The sequence below is a fragment of the Poecilia reticulata genome, chromosome 22 (assembly GCF_904066995.2).
Source record: "Poecilia reticulata chromosome 22, P_reticulata-male-v2, whole genome shotgun sequence".
Taxonomy (NCBI): domain Eukaryota; kingdom Metazoa; phylum Chordata; class Actinopteri; order Cyprinodontiformes; family Poeciliidae; genus Poecilia; species Poecilia reticulata.
Genome location: NC_088851.1, coordinates 18982942 through 19004315, shown reverse-complemented (window position 1 = coordinate 19004315; position 21374 = coordinate 18982942). Strand labels below are relative to the sequence as shown.

The 21374-nt window shown below is 39.5% G+C and overlaps 3 protein-coding genes and 1 long non-coding RNA gene across 5 annotated transcripts; 1 reads left to right on the top strand and 3 right to left on the bottom strand.

Moving 5' to 3' along the window:
• Nucleotides 1-252: 252 nt before the first annotated feature.
• Nucleotides 253-8938, bottom strand: rps6kl1 (ribosomal protein S6 kinase-like 1). Of its 2 annotated transcripts, XM_008400289.3 has the most exons (12): nucleotides 8804-8938; nucleotides 7507-7626; nucleotides 7166-7340; nucleotides 6825-6949; nucleotides 6326-6418; nucleotides 5333-5380; nucleotides 4263-4395; nucleotides 2780-4183; nucleotides 2175-2264; nucleotides 1953-2035; nucleotides 1790-1885; nucleotides 253-1402 (listed from the first exon to the last, which is right to left on the bottom strand). In XM_008400289.3, the coding sequence occupies exons 3-12, from the start codon at nucleotides 7299-7301 to the stop codon at nucleotides 1292-1294; spliced, it is 2319 nt and encodes a 772-aa protein (XP_008398511.2). In that variant the 5' UTR covers nucleotides 7302-7340; nucleotides 7507-7626; nucleotides 8804-8938; the 3' UTR covers nucleotides 253-1291. The 2 variants fall into 2 exon arrangements, with proteins under 2 accessions (XP_008398511.2, XP_081459364.1); XM_081603238.1 differs by lacking the exon at nucleotides 5333-5380.
• Nucleotides 8939-10182: 1244 nt separating this feature from the next.
• Nucleotides 10183-12759, bottom strand: olfm4.2 (olfactomedin 4, tandem duplicate 2). Its single transcript, XM_008400288.3, has 5 exons — nucleotides 12700-12759; nucleotides 12449-12616; nucleotides 12150-12362; nucleotides 11799-11940; nucleotides 10183-11109 (listed from the first exon to the last, which is right to left on the bottom strand). The coding sequence occupies exons 1-5, from the start codon at nucleotides 12757-12759 to the stop codon at nucleotides 10313-10315; spliced, it is 1380 nt and encodes a 459-aa protein (XP_008398510.1). The 3' UTR covers nucleotides 10183-10312.
• Nucleotides 12760-14797: 2038 nt separating this feature from the next.
• Nucleotides 14798-17363, bottom strand: olfm4.1 (olfactomedin 4, tandem duplicate 1). Its single transcript, XM_008400291.3, has 5 exons — nucleotides 17072-17363; nucleotides 16815-16982; nucleotides 16062-16274; nucleotides 15826-15973; nucleotides 14798-15748 (listed from the first exon to the last, which is right to left on the bottom strand). The coding sequence occupies exons 1-5, from the start codon at nucleotides 17351-17353 to the stop codon at nucleotides 14916-14918; spliced, it is 1644 nt and encodes a 547-aa protein (XP_008398513.2). The 5' UTR covers nucleotides 17354-17363; the 3' UTR covers nucleotides 14798-14915.
• Nucleotides 17364-17613: 250 nt separating this feature from the next.
• Nucleotides 17614-21054, top strand: LOC103459062 (uncharacterized). Its single transcript, XR_532665.2, has 4 exons — nucleotides 17614-18000; nucleotides 18150-18312; nucleotides 20329-20466; nucleotides 20619-21054. It is a non-coding gene; the product is annotated as an uncharacterized LOC103459062 (long non-coding RNA).
• Nucleotides 21055-21374: the final 320 nt, after the last annotated feature.

Here is a 21374-nt window from a genome sequence, read left to right as displayed (position 1 = left end):
ACTGAACAAATTGATAAGTTTGTAAAACTGGAATCAAATGTTTTGGCTGCTTTCTCTCCAGCAACTGAGAAAAATGTTTCCAACCACAAAAATAATCTTAATGTGGATATTAGCATTTAAATTCCAGTTAGATTTTTATCTAGTTCTCTTGAAGCAAAAAAATAAAACATAGATTGCTTTATCCTGTGATGGCTTCTTTCATTGTTACATTAAGTTATTTTCCTGTCAACAATGATTAAAATCCATCCACAATTTTGATTTAAAGGGGATTTTATTCACATGCATGGCGATTATGAAGATATGTAAAACTTAATTATCAAAATTGCATTAAAACACATCCGAGTTCCCGTGGGATAAAAGTAAATCTGTGCCTTTATTTAAGGAACACAGTGCCTTGGAAAAGCATCATATTTTTCACATTTCCCCACATTCCAACCAAAAATTAATATACATGAGAAAATCGAACACGGATAAGTGCTTAGCAAAGTTGTGGTCGGTAGAAGATACATTTTTCCCCCTGATGGTGGTGGCAGCATCATGCTGGGGTGATGCTTTTCTTTCTCTTGGACAGAGAAACTAGTCAGAGTTAATGGGAAGACTGATGCAGCTAAACACAGGATCATTCTGGAAGAAAACTTATTAGAGGTGTAAAACATTTCAGATTGGCGTGAATGTTCACCTTTCATCAGGACAACGGTAACGGATCCAGAGCCGCAATGGAGTGGTTCAGATCAGGGGCACCAAGTCTGGTCCTTGAAAATTACTACGAGGCATATTTTAGGTAAATCCCTTCCCCAACACACCCGAATCAAATACATACTTGGTTACCAAGCTTGTTCAGAGCTAAATGACATGTTGATGAGGGAACTAAATCTTATGATTTATGTTTTTGTTGAAAACGTTAATGGTATAAAAAGTTTCCTGATAGTAGCTCTTGGAAGACTGGACCCAGGTTGTCCTGGTTTTGATCAAAGCCTATTTTCCATATGTTTATAGAATAAAGATGGTGTTCAGGGAGTTGAACATCAGTGCACTTCATATTCAAAGATTAAAATCTTGCAATTGTTTTGGAAACTGCTACTTTGAGTCACCCACATAAAATTCCAGTAACATGTTTGTAATGCGACAAAACTCAAGAGGTATGAATACTTTTGCAAGGCACTGGGTATTCCCAACCTTTGTTCAACCGTTTCTTTGGGAAGCTCCTGTAAAATTGCAGGATGTTTCAATCCAGCTGATCTGGTTTTTTTTTGTGTGTAAGTCCAGTATGGCACAAACGATGGGAGGTCTGCTAGCAGGACAGAGCTTTCCAGGAGACTCCGCTGAAGAAGGGGTGGCATTTGATGTCGCTCACTCCTCCACCTCCAGAACCCAAACGATAACCTGCATCAAACTGAAGCAGCTATAGAGAGAGAAAAAAAGAGTCAGTTACACATTTTCTTTTTGTAGAACCTTACAAAACTGTTCATGTAGTTTAAACTTAAGCTCTGAGCTGGAAGGTTGAAGATAACATTAGAGGTGGTGCAGCATTTTGAACTGGGACAGACAACACCAAACACAGAGTTAAAAATGGTTTTGATGAAAGCATATTTATGTTGGAATGGTCTAGTCAAATCCTGATCTAAATCCAACTAAGAATCTATGGCAAGACTTTAAAATTACTGAAAACAATGATCAAATATTTTAAGTCCCTAAATGTTCAAAGCTGGAATCTACATCTCTGTGTTATAGTCCGAATAAAATAGATCAATGTTTGTGGTGGGGTGTGAATACTTTTTTGAACTCTAACCTCAGTGAGCAGAGATGCAGCCGCAGCACTTAGGTGGTCAGGGATGAGCAGCTGGGTGTGGGAATGGATTCCCGCTGGATGGAGCTGCCAAAGGGGCTGGAGGAGCAGGAAAGATCTTTAGCTACGGAAACCAGTTTCACTACTTTCATTGCGTTCATCTCACCATTCCTGTTAGAAGTTCAAAGAGCAAAGCCCCTAGACTCCACCAGTCACAAGCCTCTGTAATCCTCGACACTCCTCCGATTTCTGGGAACGCACATTGTGCTGGGTTTAGTTATGCCCATGTTTAACATTCCTTCAGAAATCTCCGGTACCACCGGCTTGTTGCCACTAGATGGCAGGTAAGACTAAGGAGCCTGGAGCTTGAGGTGATGTGTGTGTTTACCTGGAGCACAGTACATCTGCTCCATGGCTTTGGAGCTAATCTCAGACTGAACCTCACTCCACTGGCTGAAAAACGTCAGACACACCTTTCCTGTGAAAACATGTCACTTAGTTAAACTTCACATTTCATTTTGTGCAGACTTGAAGTGGACATTCAAGTTTACACACCACTGTTAGAACGCCACGTTATTGGGATGTAAACAGTGAGACTCAGGTGATTACTTCTCAGAAATGTTTTCCTTGTTTAATGTGTCCTATAATTGTAAGAATTTAATTGAAAACCCAAGAACTGGAGATTAAAGTTTTCCAATCTCCCAGCCAGAGATCAAACCCGTTTCTGATTTAATATCTTTGGCAAGATATTCAAGACTGGTCTGAGTTTAAAGTGTTTTTGTAAACAAGAGTGGGCAAATAAAAAAAATCAACACGGGCTTCACCAAAAATATTAGTTCAAGTATGCACACAGTTTGCTGTTCAACTGTGTTGCACATGTCAAAGGTCACATTAAAGTTAGGGAAAGTTCTGAAATAATTTATCTGGGTCTCATTTTTTTACATCACTTAAACCTGGTCATTTGACAGTGGTGTGAAGACTTGTTGGTCTTACCGTTGCTGGTGAGCAAAATGTTCCTCGGGTTGAGATCCCGACACAAGACGCCTTGCTCGTGCAGACTCTCCAGGGCCAACAGAATCTGCGCCCCCCACACACGCACCTCCCCTTCTGGAAGCCCCCAGTAGCTCTGCAAGGCCTTCTCTGCAGGCCTGGAGGTTGTGGCAGGGAAACGTGGCAGGTGACACCAGCCGTCCACCTCAATGATCTGGTCTTCTTCATGCCTCTCTGGTCCCTCCGTGTTCTTTCTGTCGCTGTGGGATGTGGCTCCCAGTGGGTCGGGAGAGAACCAGCTTACATATGATTCCGCTTTTAGGTTCTTCGCTCCAGGACTCAGTACCTCACACGCCACTTCTATACCCTGTTTTCCACCTGTGGGATAATTGTCTCTTTTTTGACATACTCCTGATGACTCCACCTGTGTATTAACGCTTCCGTGGAAAAGAGAAGCAGGAAAATCACGAGAACTTTCCGAGATGATGGTTGTGTCCGCATGGTCAGAAAATACTGCTCTGTCCGTACTCCTGATGACTATCATTCCATTTCTTTCTTCCACTGGACTGCTTTCTTGCTTTGACTCTGCATTTATCTCTTCAGAACTTCCAGCAACAAAAGATCCCTGATGAGAGCCATTCGTTTCCCATGATGCCCTGCCACGGATTTGGGTTTGGCAATGGAGAGGGAGATGCAGAATGGCAGGAGAGGAACTCAAAGCGTCTTTTTGACTTTTAGGAGGTTCTGTTCTTTTAAACGAAATCTGATTTGTCTGAGGTGTTGCTCTTTGCAAATTAGTGCCAGTCACTGCATAGAGGTTGGTTTTGTTATAGCTGTGTGTTGGGTCCGCAGCTTTCCAGGCTGCCTCAAAGTCCCTACTGCACTCTACGAGTCCCATTCCAGCCTTCTTTTTATGGAGATCTGACATGACATCGAGAGCTTGGCTGACACGGGCACAAGAGAGAGGAAGAGCTGGCTTTTCCTGAGCTTTGTTGGAATGCAAATACAAACTAGGGGCTGGTGGATGGATGTGGGTGTTGACCTCTGTCCTCGTGAGGCCGGAGAGCAGCGTCTGCTGATCCAGCTTGGTGTAAAACGACGCGGCCGATCGGGTGTTCTGGAGACAACCGGTCTCCTCTATGTAGGAGTGAGTCCCGCAGCTTTCCAGCCGCTGCTGAGTCTCGTCCCATGAGTTTGGGAAGTCTGTATCCGGACTCTCGTCAGTCAGTTTGCGAGGAATCGCTGCTGCTGTGCTCCTGCCGTTGTGCTGGTAGTCTCTGCTGATTTCAGGTGAGGTGTGGCTTGTCTTCAGCTTGACGTTGTGGTGCCCAGAGGTGAAGCACGGGTCTGGGTGTTCCCTGGCTTTCTCACTTCTAAGTTTGTGCAACTTGGAGAAAAGCCTCCCACCTAGGAAAAGAAAGAAAGTTTTCCTTTATGCTTTTGATGTTTCTTGTAAGAAATACAGGGCCAGACGTAGCCACTTTACCCTTGACATGCTCCAGATGCAGGTACACAGCATCCTCACTGACATAATACCGCAGCAGCTTCACCATGTAGGGCACACCTTGAGGAATAATGGTTGTTTGGTCTCTGCTCTCCCAGCTCGATTTGACTAGGCTCTGTGAAAGCGCACACGTGTAATGATTTATTTAGACAATTACTTTTAGATACATTCTGGCTCATCCCTTTGGAAGTGTCTGACAGCAGCGTCTTGTCAAGGTATTAAAACCACGTCAGCTTTTTCACATTGTGTTACATTACAACCACAGAGCTCAATGTGTTGTATTGGAGTAGTGGAAGATACAAGATAGTGCAAAGCTGTGAAGACGAAGGAAAGTTAGACACAGTTTTTATTTCTTTTATCAACAAAAAGTTTAAAAATTAACATAAATTTTCAACTTTTGCCACAGATTTCACATTGGACTTTGTTTCTGACTTTACCTCTGAAGTTTTCACAGTACAGCTGTAGTTCTACTGAGTTTAAATTACACATAGGTGGAGTCTTTTTAATATTTAAGTGACTTCTGAAGGCAATCGGTTGCGCTAAAGTGGAAGGAGCACAAAAAGGTTCAATACAAATGTTAGGTCATGCTTTCCAGATCAATAATTGTAAAAAAAAAAACAAACGTTGAAACCATGTCTTACTTTCCTTCCACCCCACAATTATGCACAGTTTTGTGTTGGTCTGTCACATGAAACATCAATGAAATACTCTAAAGGTTTTGGTTGTATGAAAAGAAGGAAAATGACAAAGGTATTGATACTTTTGTAGGGCAATGTAACTATTACTTTAGCTGAAATATAAGTTGCACTTGCACCGTTTCAAATCATGAGAGCTCTCTAGCAGATTGATGCTGAGCAATGATGATGGAGAAAGGATGGAAAGTTTCCATCGACTGCTTTGATTACAGGAACAGGCCTGCTGCCAGGTGAAAACCTCTCATCATGTCCAATAATCAGCGGAAAGATGCTAGCAAATGAATATGTAGGTTTTATGTGGCGTATTGAAGTGGATGTGATCATTTATCGGCTTTTAATTCAGTAGAGCATCCTTACCTTTACAACAAACGTCTCTTTGTTGACCATGCTTTGCACAATCAGGACCTTTGGAATGAAAAATGCAACGTTCTCAAGCTTACACAGAAAAGCAGGTTGATTGTTGCAATTTTTTTTTTAAGTGCAGTGGATAATTCAAAACTTCATTATGTCGAGCTACAGCTCCCCTTCAGAGATTTTGGCCCTGTGGAAAGGACGTGACATTTCATTTCCGTATTAAATAACTGTTCCAACATTATTGGTGCTTCATCTATTAGCACTTTGAATACCAATACAGTGACCGTTCTTACTCTGTCACTCTTAAAATGAGAAAAACAAGAGAACGTTCAATTCAAGGTGGGCAGATTTTTTAAATAAAATCCTCAAACCTTTACCCTTTAACGATAAAGGTTTGCTTTTTCCCACCTCCAGGATCAGAGACTGTTGCTATGGTGAGATGAGAGCAGATTTGGGCTTTTCAGTTACAACCACTTTAGATGGGTCTGATGTGAAACAAAGGATGATCCTTCATCGTCACTGTTAAGTATGCTGGAGTATCTTTGATGCTGTGGGCCTATTACTATTCCAAAGGCTCTGGTTACCTTGTTGCACAAAATGGCTTCAAGGACTCTCTAAAGTACCAAACAGTTCTAAACAAAAGAAATCTGGTGGCCTTTACCAGAACACTCAAAAGGAAGTATTTTAGCAGATTGGTATCCAAAACACACAGTTAAATCAAAAGACAAGGTTCACTAGATGCAGAAATAAGCTTCTTCTGTCCGTTTGGCAAAGGAAGGTTGTTAATTAGCAGGACTGCCAGTCATGGGGAGCCAATAATTTCATAAACAAATAATTATTTAATGTGAGACTTGTTTTTCCCAAGAATGTACTCAAATTTATTTTTTTTTTTTGCACATCTCCACCTGGGGTCACAATCAAAGTTTTAAAGCTACACCGCAGTACTTAAGTAAACTATTTTGTTGTAATGGTTTACAGTGAGAGAATGACAATTACCTTATCACTGATTCCCACCACTTTACACATTTCCAGATCCTCTACTGGAGAACTCAGGTGTCGGATCGGGCGAAATCTCAGACTGCTGTAGCCCTGGGAATCAAACCCACAGATAAGACAGCAATGCCTTGATTGGACAATGGAAATGCTTGTTTAAATGCAAAAATCATGTGATTGAAGTAGCTTTGCGCTTTGAATTACCCTGTAAGATGTGAATGAGGCCATACAAATAATTTTGCCTTTCCTAATTTTAATTTATTCTGTGTATTTTCTGTTAAGATATTGCAAACATCAAAATATGTCTACGGGTGTCTGCAGCTCCCCTTAGCTTAATCTATTGAGGTAAAGGGTTTTAGATTCCTTAATTAAATCTGATGAAGGCAAGTTTTCAAACATTATATGAGACTCAGAGGTACTGCAGTGCTTTGCAGTACCTCTGAGTGTCTGCAGCTTATCATCAGGTTCTTTGTTGATAAGCTACTCAAGATGGTTAACTTACCCCTAAATGAGTGCCTCCTTTTCCTAGGTTATCCTGCAGATGGGTTATAAAGATTTCTTCGGCTCGCTTCAGATACTGGGTTGTCTTCCTCTTCACAGCCTCCCTCCTATCTTTGTTTGGGTCCACTATTGAAGAAGCACAATGTTGTGTTACCAATAAAAAATAAATAAAAAACCTTGCTATCTTACTATGTGGGGAAAAAAGCTTAACCATCAAATCAATCTGTGCTTAGCATTTGCCTTCTGACTTCCTGCTCTTTTTTTATGTCACTGTCACATGCCGGCCTTGTGAAAACCCGGTTATTCCTATCCCCGGCTGAATGATTCATGCCATCTACTCACACTGAACTCCATTCAGCAGCAAGTCCACTCCGTTCTTGTAGTAACTGAAGGCCGCCTCGTAGTCTTCGTTGACCTCGCTGTCCAAAGCCATTCGGATCTGCTTGGCAGCTTCCACCAGGTAATCTCTCTTTGCCATCTCTGAGATTCTTCTGGGTCTCTCAAGGTCCAGATGGGCCTGTTCACAGCGCAGATAGTTGGACATTGGTGCGGACACATTAAGACATGAACGACCTGTCTAATTAAAACCCAAACTGAAAATGACAGTGTAGCGGCTGTAAGTGAAATATAACAGAGGAGTTCTGTTTTTACAGACTATTCAATCACCATAAACTGGTCGTCACCTTTGCTCCTCCGTCTTCTTATCAGCAGTAGGAAACATCTTTGTCTGTTGTCACCGTGTTCTGTGCGTTTCGGCCCCCAGAGACATCAGGGCTCGGGTCTGTGTTGCAAGGCATGATCATCTGAGCCAGGGGAAACAAACGGTTAACGTCTCAAGCAGAACAGGAAGTGAAAATAGGCATGTGTCTTCTATTTTGGACGAAGAGAAAGAAAAAGAAGAGCATATGTTAAAGGCAGCGAGAAATGACACATGACAGCTGGATTAGGTTAAATCTGCATGGTGAAATTATTGAGGCACATGTCTTACACATCAATCTGACAGCATGCAACAAATGCACGAGAGCTACATCATAGCCATGTAAATTTCTAGTCAGTAACACACAAGTCATTTGAAATAGATCATGCATGAGGTCTCTTTCATATACTGCCTTGCCAAACATAGTCATATCTTTAAATTTCCATATATTTTTCATGCTACCACAACAAATCTCAGGGTATTTTTGAGGGTATTATAGAAGGTTCATCTCCCAGCAGGAAACATATGACCACAGATAGATTGGTTTAGATCTAAACAAATTAAATCTAAACCTAGCAGCCTAGTCAAAGTCCAGACCTGAATGAAATCGAGAGTATGTGGCAAAAAAAAATTATGTTTACAGATGCTATCCATCCAGACTTTTCAAACATGAACTATTTTGTAAATAAATGACTAAAGAATTTAGTCTCTGAATGTTGGAAACTAATAGAAACATACACCAAAAGACTTGGATCTGAAACTTTTGCAAATCTTGATACTGCAAAGTATTTACTAAGAGGGCCTGAACAAATTTGCACCCCACATTTTCATTTGCAAAACACAAAAGGCATCCACTTCACAAATGTCCACAACAAATTTTTAGTCAGTCACCTTAAATTCTCAATAAAATCTATTAAATCTTGGAGGTGTAACAAAATGTGACAAAGTGCCAGAAGTACTTTTGCAAGGCACTCTGCGTGGCATTGTGGGCTACGGCTAAAAGAGCACTGTATGAAATATTGTCGGTTTTCTCACAATGCTTTAACCACAACTGAGCCCCCTGGCATCTCACATGCAGACATTCAGTCTCTGTCATCAGAGCAGAACATTTTCAGCGACATGAGGAAACACAAAAAGCCATCTTAAGTGTCCTCCATCAGTATCCATCATCCCTTCAACATGGGCTTTCACAGCCAGTGAGCTAGCAATGTATCATCATCCATAATTACACTAAAACAACAGAAGACAAGTGTGCATGCAGATATAAGACAGAGTGTACTTACTGTAATGTAAGCATGGCCTGGGCTCTGCGACCCAACAGCAGCATCAGCACCAGAAGCGACCCGGATCATCAGCAGTAGGAACATACTCATCCTGCTGAGCAGGAGAGGAGGAGGGAGCTCAGCCGAGGCTGCTGATTGGCTGAGCATGATGTCATTTAAGGGTACCATTTCACACAAGGCACTCGCTTCTCCCCACTCCTCATCATAGACGGTGAAAGATTTAAAGAGACAGCGCTGCTTTGAGTGTGTAGACTGAAGAGACCATTTCAGCTCTGATTTATTGTAACAATGGAGTTCAGTGTTCACCCTGTAATCCCACCGCTAACTTGAAATAATAGTTACCATGTTTGGCTTTTCTCTGCTGTGGATTTTGGGATTTACTCCCCCCACCCCATCCTACTTAAATATAAGCATCAGTGCTCAGTACCAGAGGGAGTCAGGCTCCAACTAACAGCACAAAGAGGAGTCACCCCCAACCACGCATGAATCCTATGGGAGGGCAGGTTTACAGAAGGGGGTTAGGCACAGCAGCATGACTCTGAAATCTGATCCTCCAACCTTAGCCACAAAAATACAAGGATGCTCAATCTCAAATGAATCCTTCAGCGACTGTTTTTGTGTCATATGAAGACTTCTCCCTTTAATTAGAATAAAAACAGACATTTATCACGTCTGAATTTACTTGAGAAACAACAACCACAGCAGACTATCAGCAAGAGAGATATTTTTCAATGTGTTCATCACATTAGATGGAGACTGTTTCATGGGACACCTCTGATTTGATTATCATGTGTCATGCATTTTGGTTCTAAATAGTTACAATATTATCTGTGGCATAAAACATAACCCCAGATCTCTGTCATGTTAACCTGTTTCATCTCACCAACCACATTTTGCAGACTAAAAAAAGTCTTTCTCTAGAAGGGAAGCAAGAAAATCAAGAATTTCATCTTGATTTGTGTTTTTAATGTGTAAATGATGAGGAATTTGAGTCCTCTTATATTTAAATGATCAGTGTATCACAGATGAGATTGTACTCTCCATTCAAAAAACAATTTTTTTTGGTCATATGCACGTTTAATACATTGTTATTGGATTTATTAACCAATGGATTTGAAGTAATGTTTAATCTTTAATCATTCATTTGAAACATCCTAATAAAAATGCTGTTACTGTTTTTGTTTAATTTTCCCTTTAAAAAAATTATATTTAGCAGAGTGCAAATATAAATTTTATAATTTTGTTTTAATTTCAGTTAAATCTAAAGAAAACAATTGACTAATTCTGGATTTGTGCAGTTGTAAAAAAGCCTAAATGGGTCACCTTTCCCATGCAACAGATGACAAATATAACATACAGAACACAACTGACAAAATGTGGATGCTTCAGTTTGATTTATTCAGGAAATGGCAGGGGAAAATCAATAAAGGTTTTATAGAGATCTAAGGACTAAAAGTGGCTGGAGATCACTTGTATCAATCACAATACGAGGATCGAACCCATGTTGAATCACTCTTTGTTAAATTTCACATTGTACGACACATAATAGCCATTGTTGTACATGTAGAGCTTCTGATCAGAGGGGTTGTAGTCCAGGTTGCTGTATGACTCCTGGAACTTCTTGAATTGGATGCTGAGGTTTCTCTCCTGCTTGGTCTTGGTGTCGTAAGCGTAGAAGATCTCCTCAGTGTTGATATCCACCGTCCTGGTGGCATACATCACTCCGCAGACCATGAAAGCATTGCCAGCCGACTGTTTGTACACACCAGTATGCCACGTATTCTCAATGCCAAAAGACTTTTCATCGATTTTAGCAATGACGATTTTCCCCTTGTTCTCATCTGAAGCATATATTACCCACAAGCCTGTTTCATCGGTTGCAAAGTCCAGGTTCTGACTGTCCGAGTAAGAATAAGAGAAACTTGTGCTTGCGTCAGAAATCACTCTGTAGTCATACTTGGAAGAGGTCAGGTTAAATTTGGTCATGCTGAATGGGGAGTTGTGCTGGTAATAAATGGAATTACTGTGCACTATGTAATTGTTGCCAACACCCACCCAATCCGATGGAAGGGTAATGCGTTTGAAGTTCTTCCTCAGGAGCAAATTTTCATAGTTGGTGTAAAAGTAAAAGTCGTAGACACCTCCAGGACTGGTGTACGCGCCGTAGAAGTGCAAGTTCTCATAACCTCGGATGGGCTTGGAGTCTTTCCCCCAGCCACCGTACACATAACTTGAACTGAGATGACCATTGAACTGCACCACCAATGGATTGCTGAAGCTTAAGATTCCCGTGTGATTGCAGTTTCCTGAAAAAAAAAAACACACACACAAAGGATGTTGGCAATGCTGCTCCATCTCAGTAAATTAGAATATAAAAAGAAGCTTATTTCAGAAATTCAAGTAGTGTTTTATTTGATCATTACTGTTACAGTAAAAGAAAATCTAAGAATATTTAAATTTTAAGTAGAACCACTATGAACGGGTTTTTTAACAGAATTGCTTTACTGAAAAATGTAGGACACGCAAGAGAAACTATTTCATTAATGAGTGTCTCTTAAATGAAATCTTGCTTCGTGCGCCGTGGCACGGAAGAGACAATGATGAGGCCTAATTGTCCCTGCTGTTTGTAAACTTTTTTACACACAGTTTTTCCTCCCACTCAACATAATAAACTTTGAATCGACACTTTGAGAACTGCCAGCCTCCTCAGCAATGACCTTTATCTCGTTCTCTCCTGCTGGACACTGCATTAAAAATTATTTTTAATTTGATCATACTTTAGATAATGTTTTAATTTTCTCAGGAACTGAAACTTTTCGTGACCTGCAAGCAATAACTGTCAAAACTAACGGAAATGAGAGGTTAAAATATTTCTTGATATAATAATAGCAATATGATGGACGTTTTCTGAATCAATAATGATATTATCTACAAATATGCATTTTTATCTGTTGAAGTGCAAATTGTTATTGATCGTGTTAGGCAGAACTCTTACCGATATCTGGTTTGATTAGATCTTGGTCCTTCTGACACTCCTCTAGTTTCATCTGCAGCTTGGCAAACTGATGTCGGATCACCTCCAGGTTGCTCTTGTCGTAAGTCTCCAGCTGGTTCACAAGGAGCGTCATGTTGTGGATCTGGGGACAGAACAAGAATAAAACGACAATTACATGTGGGAAGGAAATCTACCAAAGGGTGTCAGGTCTTGAGAGGCGCATTTCAATACAAAGGTTGCTGGTTGCAATCCAACATTCAATCCTTTTGTAGATTTATTTGTAAGATGTTAAAGGACGCAATATCTATGTATCGTGAGAATCTTAGAAAATGTTTTCAATTTGTGTTTTACCTCAATGTACAGACTGTTGAACAGGGGTGAAGAAGAGTTGAGGGAGTCTTTGAGCTGAGACACCAGCGCCTCAAACTCTCTGAGTTCAATCCTGAGCATCTCAAAGTCCAGCTTGATGTAATCATCAGGACTGCTTTCCAGGATGGTCAATCTTGCCTCCAGTTGCTTCAGTTCTTCAAGATAGATCACCAGTTTGCCCAAGTACTTCACCATCTGAAAAAGACAAGATCAGCTATAATATGATTTAATCGTATTGCACGGTTCTAGGTTTTATTCTTCATGCTATTCCCTAAACACACCTTATTCTTCTGGATTTCCACCTCCAGGATCAGATCTTTGCTGACTTGCTGCATGTGCTCAACGCGGTCTGCGGGGAAGGTGGTGTCAGGGAGGAAAACATGGCAGACGCACTGGCCAGACGAATCCACAGAAGTCGTCACATTTCCAGACTCCCAGTCTTGCACTGGCTAAAAATGAATTTGAAATTTACATTCCTTAGAATAACCACAAATTACGCCATGAAGACATCATAGTAATAAAGATTACTTACTATCCAGGCCAAAGCAGGACTAAAGACGCAGAGGAGCAGAACCAGAACCGACAGCATCATGACCCACCTCACCTCTCAAATGCCTCTTCAGACTTTGTTGGAGTTTTTAAAGACTGCTCATATCAGATTGTCGTGAACACCTTCTCTCTTCACATGGCTATTACTGGACTCAGCATTCAAGTAGATGCTCATTTACAAGCGGCCTGTGATCGTCTTTGTTTACACATGATGTAGTAAAGTCTTGGGAATCCAGAGTATAGGACCCAAATAGGATGTGGATGAGAAAATCACCACATGTGGATGAGAAAATCCCCACATGTGGTGATATCATAAAACACTTTTTATGACTCCTTCAATGAACTGAGTATTTGTATTTGCATTTGGTGGAGCAAAGACGTGTTTAGACAGCATTAGTTAATTTCTAGACGTAGATTGTGTTAGTGTTCCTGTTTGCTTCCTCAGACAGGTGGTTATTTGCCAGTGCAGGGTTAGAACTGAACATGGAGACCGATTTGGTCATCTGTCATGACAGCTAAAACTTTTTATGGCCTGTTTATTGAAGCATCACCTCAGAAAGTTTCAGTCTGATTGTCAGTATTTAGCTTTTTATAAAATGTGTGGTTCAGTTTGCAATTTCAAAAATGTAACTCAGAGAAAGAAAAATAAAACTTTGTTCACTGTATAGCTTTAATGTACTGCATAATTTTATTTGTGCAAAGCCAGATTTAATTACAAAAAAAAGAATTCAAAACTAATGCCATTTTAAACATAATAAACTTTGACGTGTTTTTTTTGTTTCCTAGCAAATCAATCAATCATTCAAGTTTATTTTAATAGCTCATTTCAGCAACATCAAATTTGTTTCTGTACTCAGTGGCTGATGATGTGCAAAATTGTGATACTGTAACTTCGGTTTAATCAGAAATTATTCCATTAGATGCTTTAATTATTTATTATGTCATTTTAGCTGGCATAGTTGGGTATTATTGGTAAACTTGACTTCTTTTTTTCCTTAAAGCTATAATATGCAACTTTTACACACACACAAAAAAAAGGGTTTTTAAATATTTGTTTAAACTGCCACCATGTCGTAACAGTATAATATGATACATAATCTGTGAAAAAATGAGGCTCCTCCACTTCCTCCCTGAGCTACTACTGCCATCTGAAGAAATTCACCCCTCCCAATTTGTCCCGACCAAAAGCAACCAATCAGAGCCGAGAAAGGGTCTCAGGGGCTGTCAATCAATGTCGCATACACGCTGCTAAAATGTACTAATGGCAAAGAAACTACTGACCTTTGGCATTTTGTTGAGGCACTAACTATTGCTATTAAAGAGTTTTTTCAAATTTGCTCAAATTTATAATTTAATTTATATATTTGTTAATTTATTTAATTTATCAAAATCCCTTCAAAATGTAGCCTTTTAATGTTTTCTTTTGGGTATATATTTATTTTTGATTAAATGTAAAACTACTCATTTTCATATACAGTTTGAAAAAATAAAATTTTTGATGACTATACACAATAAAAAGTCCAAATTGATGTTGCTACTGATCTTTGATACTACCAAACTCAGATTATACCACTTTAAAAAAATTCTATAGACATATGATGCAAAAAAAAAACTTACTTAGTGGGAGAAACATTAATGGATTTTAGAAAATATCTGATGCAAGGTGGGAAGTGAATTTAATAGCTTTCCTGAAGACAATTTGGAAAGAAAATGGTTATAATATTAGTATAATATTTCTTTGATACATTTTTTAAACAGCATTTTTGTTTGCCAAAGGCACCCATGGCAAGAACAAAAGTCAAAGGACACTTGAAGGTCCAATTAGCTTATTAATTTTTATGTTTTGAATGTTTCTATTGATCTGTGTTGGTGCAACATTTATGATACAAATTTATTTTGCCTTCACAACAGGCCTTAACTTACACCTTAAACTGTTGCATAAGTGTTGTTGATAAAATTTAAATTACCAAACATTTATTTGGTTTCATTTGATTTTGAGTTAATTTTATAAATTATTGGTCTTACTTGTAGATAGCAGAAAACCAAAAATGAACAGTTGAATAACCAAACAACACAACACCTTTTGGATGCTTCAAATCATTTATTAGCAGTGAAGAAAGGGGATGGTACAAGAAAAACGAGAAAAAGAAAATCATTAATCATTCATATCAGATTTCTCTATGAAGGAGAGAAAATGATTTAAGTCGCCAGTAACATGGGTGGTGCCACTGTGGCTTCAACTGTGTTGTTAAACCAGAGATGGTAGCTCACATAGTAACCATCGTTGTACATGTAGAGCTTCTGGTCAGTAGGATTATAATCCAGGTTTGTATACCTGTTTTGAAACCTTTCAAAGGTAATGCTAATGTAGCTCTCCTGTTTAGTTTTAGTGTTGTATTTGTAAAATATCTCTTCAGTTAGGGTGTCCACTGTTCTGACTGCATAAAAAACACCACAGATCATGAAGGCATTAGTAACACCTGGCTTATAAACACTGGTCAGCCATTCCTCCTCAATCCCAAAGGAGGCCTCGTTTATTCTAGCTATGACCACCCGACCCCCGGACTCTTCAGTAGCATAGGTCACCCACAAGCCTGTTTCATCTGCAGCAAAGTCAAAGTTCTGATTTGGGGAGCTGCTGTATGAGAACTTGGAGGAGGCCTTGGAAACCACCCTGGACTCATATTTCATGGTGGTGAAATTCAGTTTAGCTAGTCCGAATGGGCTGCTTAACTGATAATACAGAGTGTTATCACGCATTATAATGTTGTTCCCGTTACCATAATAACTACTGGACAAGGTGTGATGGAGAAAAGGGGTTCTCAGAATAAGGTTCTTGTAGTTAGTGTAGAACCGGATGTCCGTCATGGAAGTGGAACTGTAACCAGCGTACCAGTACATGGACTCTCTGTCAGAAATAGGGTTTGAATCTTTCCCCCAGCCTCCATAATAGTAGCCAGCACTTAGATGGGTATTCAGATGGCTCACCACAGGCTTGCTGACCCTCAGTAGGCCAGAGTTAGCACAAGAACCTGAAGAGAAAGTGGATAGTCAGTTAAATAAGTTTAGTGATTGTTTCCACCTCATGTGACTGTGTGAATCAGCTCACCGATGTTGGGGTTGAAGAGCTCCTGGTGGCGTCTCTCACATTCCTCGAGCTGAAGCTGCACCTCTATGTACTCTCTGCGAGTTGAAAGCACCAAATTCTTGTCATAGGTCTTCTCCAGCCTGTCCAGGGTGGCCAACATGACAGTTACCTGTAAGATAACACATGCTTTTGAGTTAGTCAAAGACTGAAATTTTTTTTCCGGGTGACCTTCTGTGTGTCTACGGCGGATGACTCACCTGTACATGCAGGGACTCAATGACAGCGACTGAAGCATTGATTGAGAGTTGCAGCTCTACAATCAGAGCCTCTACTTGTTTAATCTGCACATTTATCTCTTCAAAGTCGGCTTCATTGTAGTCATCAGGATTCGTCTCCATAGATTCGATTTCCACCGTCAGCTTTATGATCTTTTCTGCATACTGTGTAATCTTAAGTTCATATTCCTCCAGCTGAAAATAACAGATTTAAATGCAAATTTAGGGATTCTTCTTGTTCATCACTATTAAGTTACAGTGCTTTTCAAAAGCATCCATACACCTAACTTAAAGTAATAACAGCTGCAAATCCTTTTAGTTATGTTTTTACCAGCTTTGTACATTTAGACTCAAGTCTTTGTCCATTTGTTTTGATAAATAAATCAAGCTCCAAGTCTGGATGAAGTGCATCCATTCCAGATACACAGGAATGGACTATGATTGGGGCATAACTTTGTAGCTCTGGCTATATTGTCCAGCTTGGATGAACCTTTACGCCAGTCTCAAGGCTTTTGCATCCTCTGACATGTTTTCTTCCAGTTATTTGACCGCCACACTCTTCATATTTATATTTGTAAAAATCTTTGAAAAGGTTGTGTCCTTATCCTTCCAGTTCACAATAATCCCTACTTTCAGTTGGTTTAGCTTATAAAATCCAAACTAAATACATTAACATTTGAGATGTGAATATATTCACAAGATCTTGGTTAACACATCGCACATATTCCTTAGTACCTTGCCCATTTGCAGTTCCAGCTTGTTTGAGATCTCCACAGCGGCCTGCTCCACCACCACCAAATCACCGACAGGAAAGATTGAAGTGGGCAGGAAGGCATTGCAGGTGCACCTCTCCTGACCTCCTGTCTGATTCCTTAAACTCTCTGCACTCCACAGGCCAACACCCTGAGATGAGGAATGAAGGAAACAGAGATCATCTCATGTCTAAATCAAGGAATGTACAAAAAATGATTTCAAAGTCCTGCCATACATACCCCCATGGCCACGGTGGAGCTCAGCAGTGCTGCGAGTATTAGAGTCTTGATCATTTTGCAGTCTGGGTCGTTGTGGTTGAGGTGGCTTGTTCTCCACCATTTATATAGACTATTGGAAGCCACTCCTGGATGCAACACCTGCCACAGTTCACAGCATTGTTGTCCCAGGCTGGTGACAGAATATGCACCTCTTGTCAGGTTTAGCACCCGGGTAATAAAATAATCAGATGTTTGCAGAAAATTATCCCTGTGCATGTGTTGGTGTCCCACAGAGGAGAACATGAATAGTGTACATACAGTAAAAGCAAAAAAGTGAAAAGATATTGTTGAGTAAATATGCAAGTTTATTTATAAAGCGCATTAAACATGATTCCAATTTAATAAAATATATAAATATAAAAAGTAATAATTACAGACATCATAAGTGTTGTATTTCATAATATGATATTTTATTTGGTTAAAAATCTGCATAAAACAGTTTTATTTTGTCAGCAGCTAAAACGGTTAAGTGTGAGTAAAAACTCTTATTTTGAAACGTCACATTGATGTGTAACCCATGTGACTAGCTCCAGCCAACCGGATTGCTATGTTCTCTGGCGCCAGAAGAAGAAGCAGAGAGCGCAAAGAAGAAGCAAAGAACGAAAAAGCACAGAGAGTTAAGCTGCGAACGAGAGAAAGATAAGGGAAATCGACGATTAAAAACATTTTTTCAATTTTTGGAGAAGGAGCGTTCGGCATTTTTTCAACCTGACTGCGTTCAGGATTGTGTTATATGTTACAGAACTGGACTTGGAGAGTTAAAAGGTGTATTTTATTTTCTGAGAAGAACGTATTTGTAAAGTATTTTTATTTAGTTGAAACGGAAAGCTAAAGTAGCGCATTTATGTTGTTTCATGTTCAAAAACTGTGGAAGTAACGGATGAGCAGAGGTGGGTGAAGCACGCCCCACCCCCCTCCCCCACCCCCCACACACACCCGCACACAATGTTCAACCGCCAAATCGGCGAGTATATTACTTTATTCAGTACCAATCAGAGTTAAATGAACTTTTGTTATGCTTTGTTGGTTATTAAACCAGGCCTTTCAAGTTCTGCTGGACATTGGACCAGGAAATTCCGAGTCGATTGCTGAGTTGGATTCCGCTAGTGAGAAACAAGATGGCGAGCCGTAACCCAGGAGCCCTGTAACCGTCTATAGCAGGAGCTACGCCCTCTGCTGGATACTGCAAATCATCCAAACTGGTATGACCTGCCCATGTTTCCTGCTGAAGTAGCACTGGATTCAGAGAAACGGGATTAACCCTTCAGGATAATGAGAGAAAAGACATCGATTTGAAGCACAAGTTATCCGGTCTTTTGCTGGATTGTGTCTGTTGTGTTTTATTGTTTTTTTTCCCTCTTTGTACCACATTCAATGTCTGGAATGTAAAATGTGTGGAATGTAAAATTGTTTGTTGGGTTTAAATTAGAAATAAATGGTTAAAACAGGAAATTAAAAACGTCTTAAAAGAACATTAAACTAAAATAGATTAATAGATTAAAACAAACTGTAAATTAAATAGATTAACAGTATCGACTGACCTTAAATAGAACTATAACCTAGGTTTAAATAAATAGTAACCTTCAATACCTAGCAATAGGTTTAAATTTCAAAGAAGGGATTAAATAAATTATTCTGAAAGAACAGGGAAACTTTTGTATTGAATTTGTGTCATTGTATGTCAACTGTTTGTATAATTGTTGTCTATTTTCTTTTCTACAAATTAATAAGCCGGCAGTTTAAACTTATTTTCTGGTCTGTGGTCATTGATACACTTGGACTTCTCCCGTAGCCGAACCTAGCACTGGTCCTATTCTGAGTTCTAGTACTGTAATCACATCGTAAGTGTTACACACAGATCTTACCTTTCTTTAAACTTGCCTTCCAAGTGACGCTAAAAGTTGGACAAAGTCCCCACCATCTGTGAAAGCGAAGTGCTGCTGATTTTACATGTCGATTTATGCAGCGCTATTACATTACTGACGAATAGACAGACGTCTTCTCCCGCTCAGAGGAAACCACTGCACATTTCTTGGAGCTCCGCGTGCGAGTAAAGGGGGAGGCAATGGGTGACAACAGATGCGTAAGTCACGTTATTGCTTGGATTTTACGGCGCCATCTTAAGTCCCTGAACTTTACATTCTAATGGGTAAAAAGCGCAATGCAACTTGGGTGTAATGAGTAACGTGACAGTTTTGTAGAAATGTGAAGTAGAAAGTACAGATACTGTAAAATGTAGTGGAGTAAAAGTAGAAAGTATCCATTATTAAATCCACTCAAGTAAAGTACAGATACACAAAAATTGTACTTAAGTACAGTAATGAAGTACTTATACTTCCCACCACTGGTGCCAGAGTCAACGCAGCTCAACGCCATTTAACCACTAGCAACAGAAACAGACAACTGAAGCCACAGGTACTCACGACTGCAGTTTCCCAGATGATATCGGCTCAGGCAGCTGGTTTCACGTCAACTAAACTACACCAACACATTCTCACTGCCATCACAAGCCCTGCGGTTAATCTTAAGCATGACCAAGCAAGCCAGCACATTTAGTACTACACCTGAGAGTGCCGAGGATACCACCCTGTGTCAAAGACAAGTTAAGCTACTATGAACTATTTCTGATATTATGAACTATTTCCGGTGTATTAAACTTGACTGACCGGTTAGCATGGTCAACCATAGGGTTGCCACCTTTCTTAAATTAAAATAAGGGATGCCCACCATAGTACGTCGTCCTACTCGTAGTGGGACGTTCGCTGCAGTGATAGACATTTAGTAACACTTTATTTGATTGGGGGGGATAAGACTGACATGACACTCATAAACATCAGTAAGTCTTCATAAATATGGCTGTTGTCATAAAATGTCATTCGGTAAATCATGACACTTTTAATACAAAGTTGACATTATTCAAAATGTCTTCGTTATGACAACTTGTCATTAACTAGACAAAATTATCTTTGTTATGACAACTTGACATTAATCAAGAAACATGTCATAAATATGTCATAATAGTAGTCATAATGATTTAATTGTTATTACACCATCAAAAGCCTTAACAAAACAGCGATTAATATTCCCACTACCTGAAATAAAGCAAAACAAGTAGGGCCAACAATAAAGATTTCATTAAGCTTTATTACACTGTCAAATGATTCAAGTTCTCCAAGTTGTCAACGTTCTTGTTCTAACCTCACGTCTTCTCATCTCAGGTTTGACCGAGTCCGGGACCAGTCCAGCCCGCTAGCAGGGATCTGGATCTCCTCGCCCTGGGTGTCCTGACGCAGCGAGCATCACCAAGTTGGCTTCCCTCTCTCTCTGCTTCCCCGGGCAGACATTCTTCGGACCCCGTAAGCCCAGCACGTTATTCCCCAAGCTCTGCCAGCCTTGTATACTCACCTCTCCAGATCTGTCCTGATCAAGAGGACCAGGACCGGCTGTAGGCTGGTAGACTCTGTAAGGCTTGTAAAACATTTTTTTTCCTTGTGTCACTGATGTTTAGGATCCAACAGACATGTGTGAAGCTGAAATCGGTGGAAGAGAGTTTACAAGCAGCACAAGCCAGCAGCTCCACCATGGAGAAGACGGTTGGGTGATTCTCACGAACATGGCGCAACTTATAGCAAAAATAAATTGTATACACACAAAAAGACACCTTCTTTATAAAATAGAATCTAATTTTATTTTTCAATGTAAAATTGTAACCTCTATGCATATTTTTTTAAGGTATTTTTAGACATTTTAGTCTGACTTTGAGGAAATAAATTCATTACCGTAGCACAATTTTGATGAAGAAATATGAAACCACAAAAACATTTTTACACTTTTTTTGGACACCAAGTCACAAAGGAGAATGTACCAACAAAGAATAGTCATTAATAACAAAATGTATTATTTTAATGTACACAATTATTTCATTACCGTGACATGAATACAATTTTTAAATTCAATTTTGGTTCTAATTTTGTGTTAAATCATTAAATTGAAAAAACAACACAACCATGATATAAAGAGTCTGACCATTTCATTGAGGAATTAAAAAGATCATGTAAATATTTTATTAATTCAAGATAAATTATCATAGAATGAGCATAGCGGTAATGAAAAATTGAATGTCTAATGAATAAGAATATTTAGGTAATGAACACTTTATAACTACACTAACATTTAACTACACATAAATAATAAATTTGTTAACCCTAACAAAACATACATCTGCAAATTAAACATTTGACCAACATTGAGCCATGGAAACAAA

Bases quoted from the DNA above. Each gene is read 5' to 3' on its own strand.
- rps6kl1 (XM_008400289.3), bottom strand. From the start codon at position 7,301: ATGGCAAAGAGAGATTACCTGGTGGAAGCTGCCAAGCAGATCCGAATG. The intron at 4,184-4,262 runs GTAAAGTGGCTA...TTCTTTTCCTAG, and splicing joins GCATCTGGAGCATGTCAAGG to GTGGGAGGCTTTTCTCCAAG. The intron at 2,036-2,174 runs GTAAACACACAC...GTGCGTTCCCAG, and splicing joins GCAGATGTACTGTGCTCCAG to AAATCGGAGGAGTGTCGAGG.
- olfm4.2 (XM_008400288.3), bottom strand. From the start codon at position 12,759: ATGATGCTGTCGGTTCTGGTTCTGCTCCTCTGCGTCTTTAGTCCTGCT. The intron at 12,617-12,699 runs GTAAGTAATCTT...ATTCATTTTTAG, and splicing joins GTCCTGCTTTGGCCTGGATA to CCAGTGCAAGACTGGGAGTC. The intron at 11,941-12,149 runs GTAAAACACAAA...TTCTGTCCCCAG, and splicing joins TCAACAGTCTGTACATTGAG to ATCCACAACATGACGCTCCT.
- olfm4.1 (XM_008400291.3), bottom strand. From the start codon at position 17,353: ATGTTCTCCTCTGTGGGACACCAACACATGCACAGGGATAATTTTCTG. The intron at 16,275-16,814 runs GTACTAAGGAAT...TGTTATTTTCAG, and splicing joins TGGAACTGCAAATGGGCAAG to CTGGAGGAATATGAACTTAA. The intron at 15,749-15,825 runs GTGAGCTGATTC...CTTTCTCTTCAG, and splicing joins GCTCTTCAACCCCAACATCG to GTTCTTGTGCTAACTCTGGC.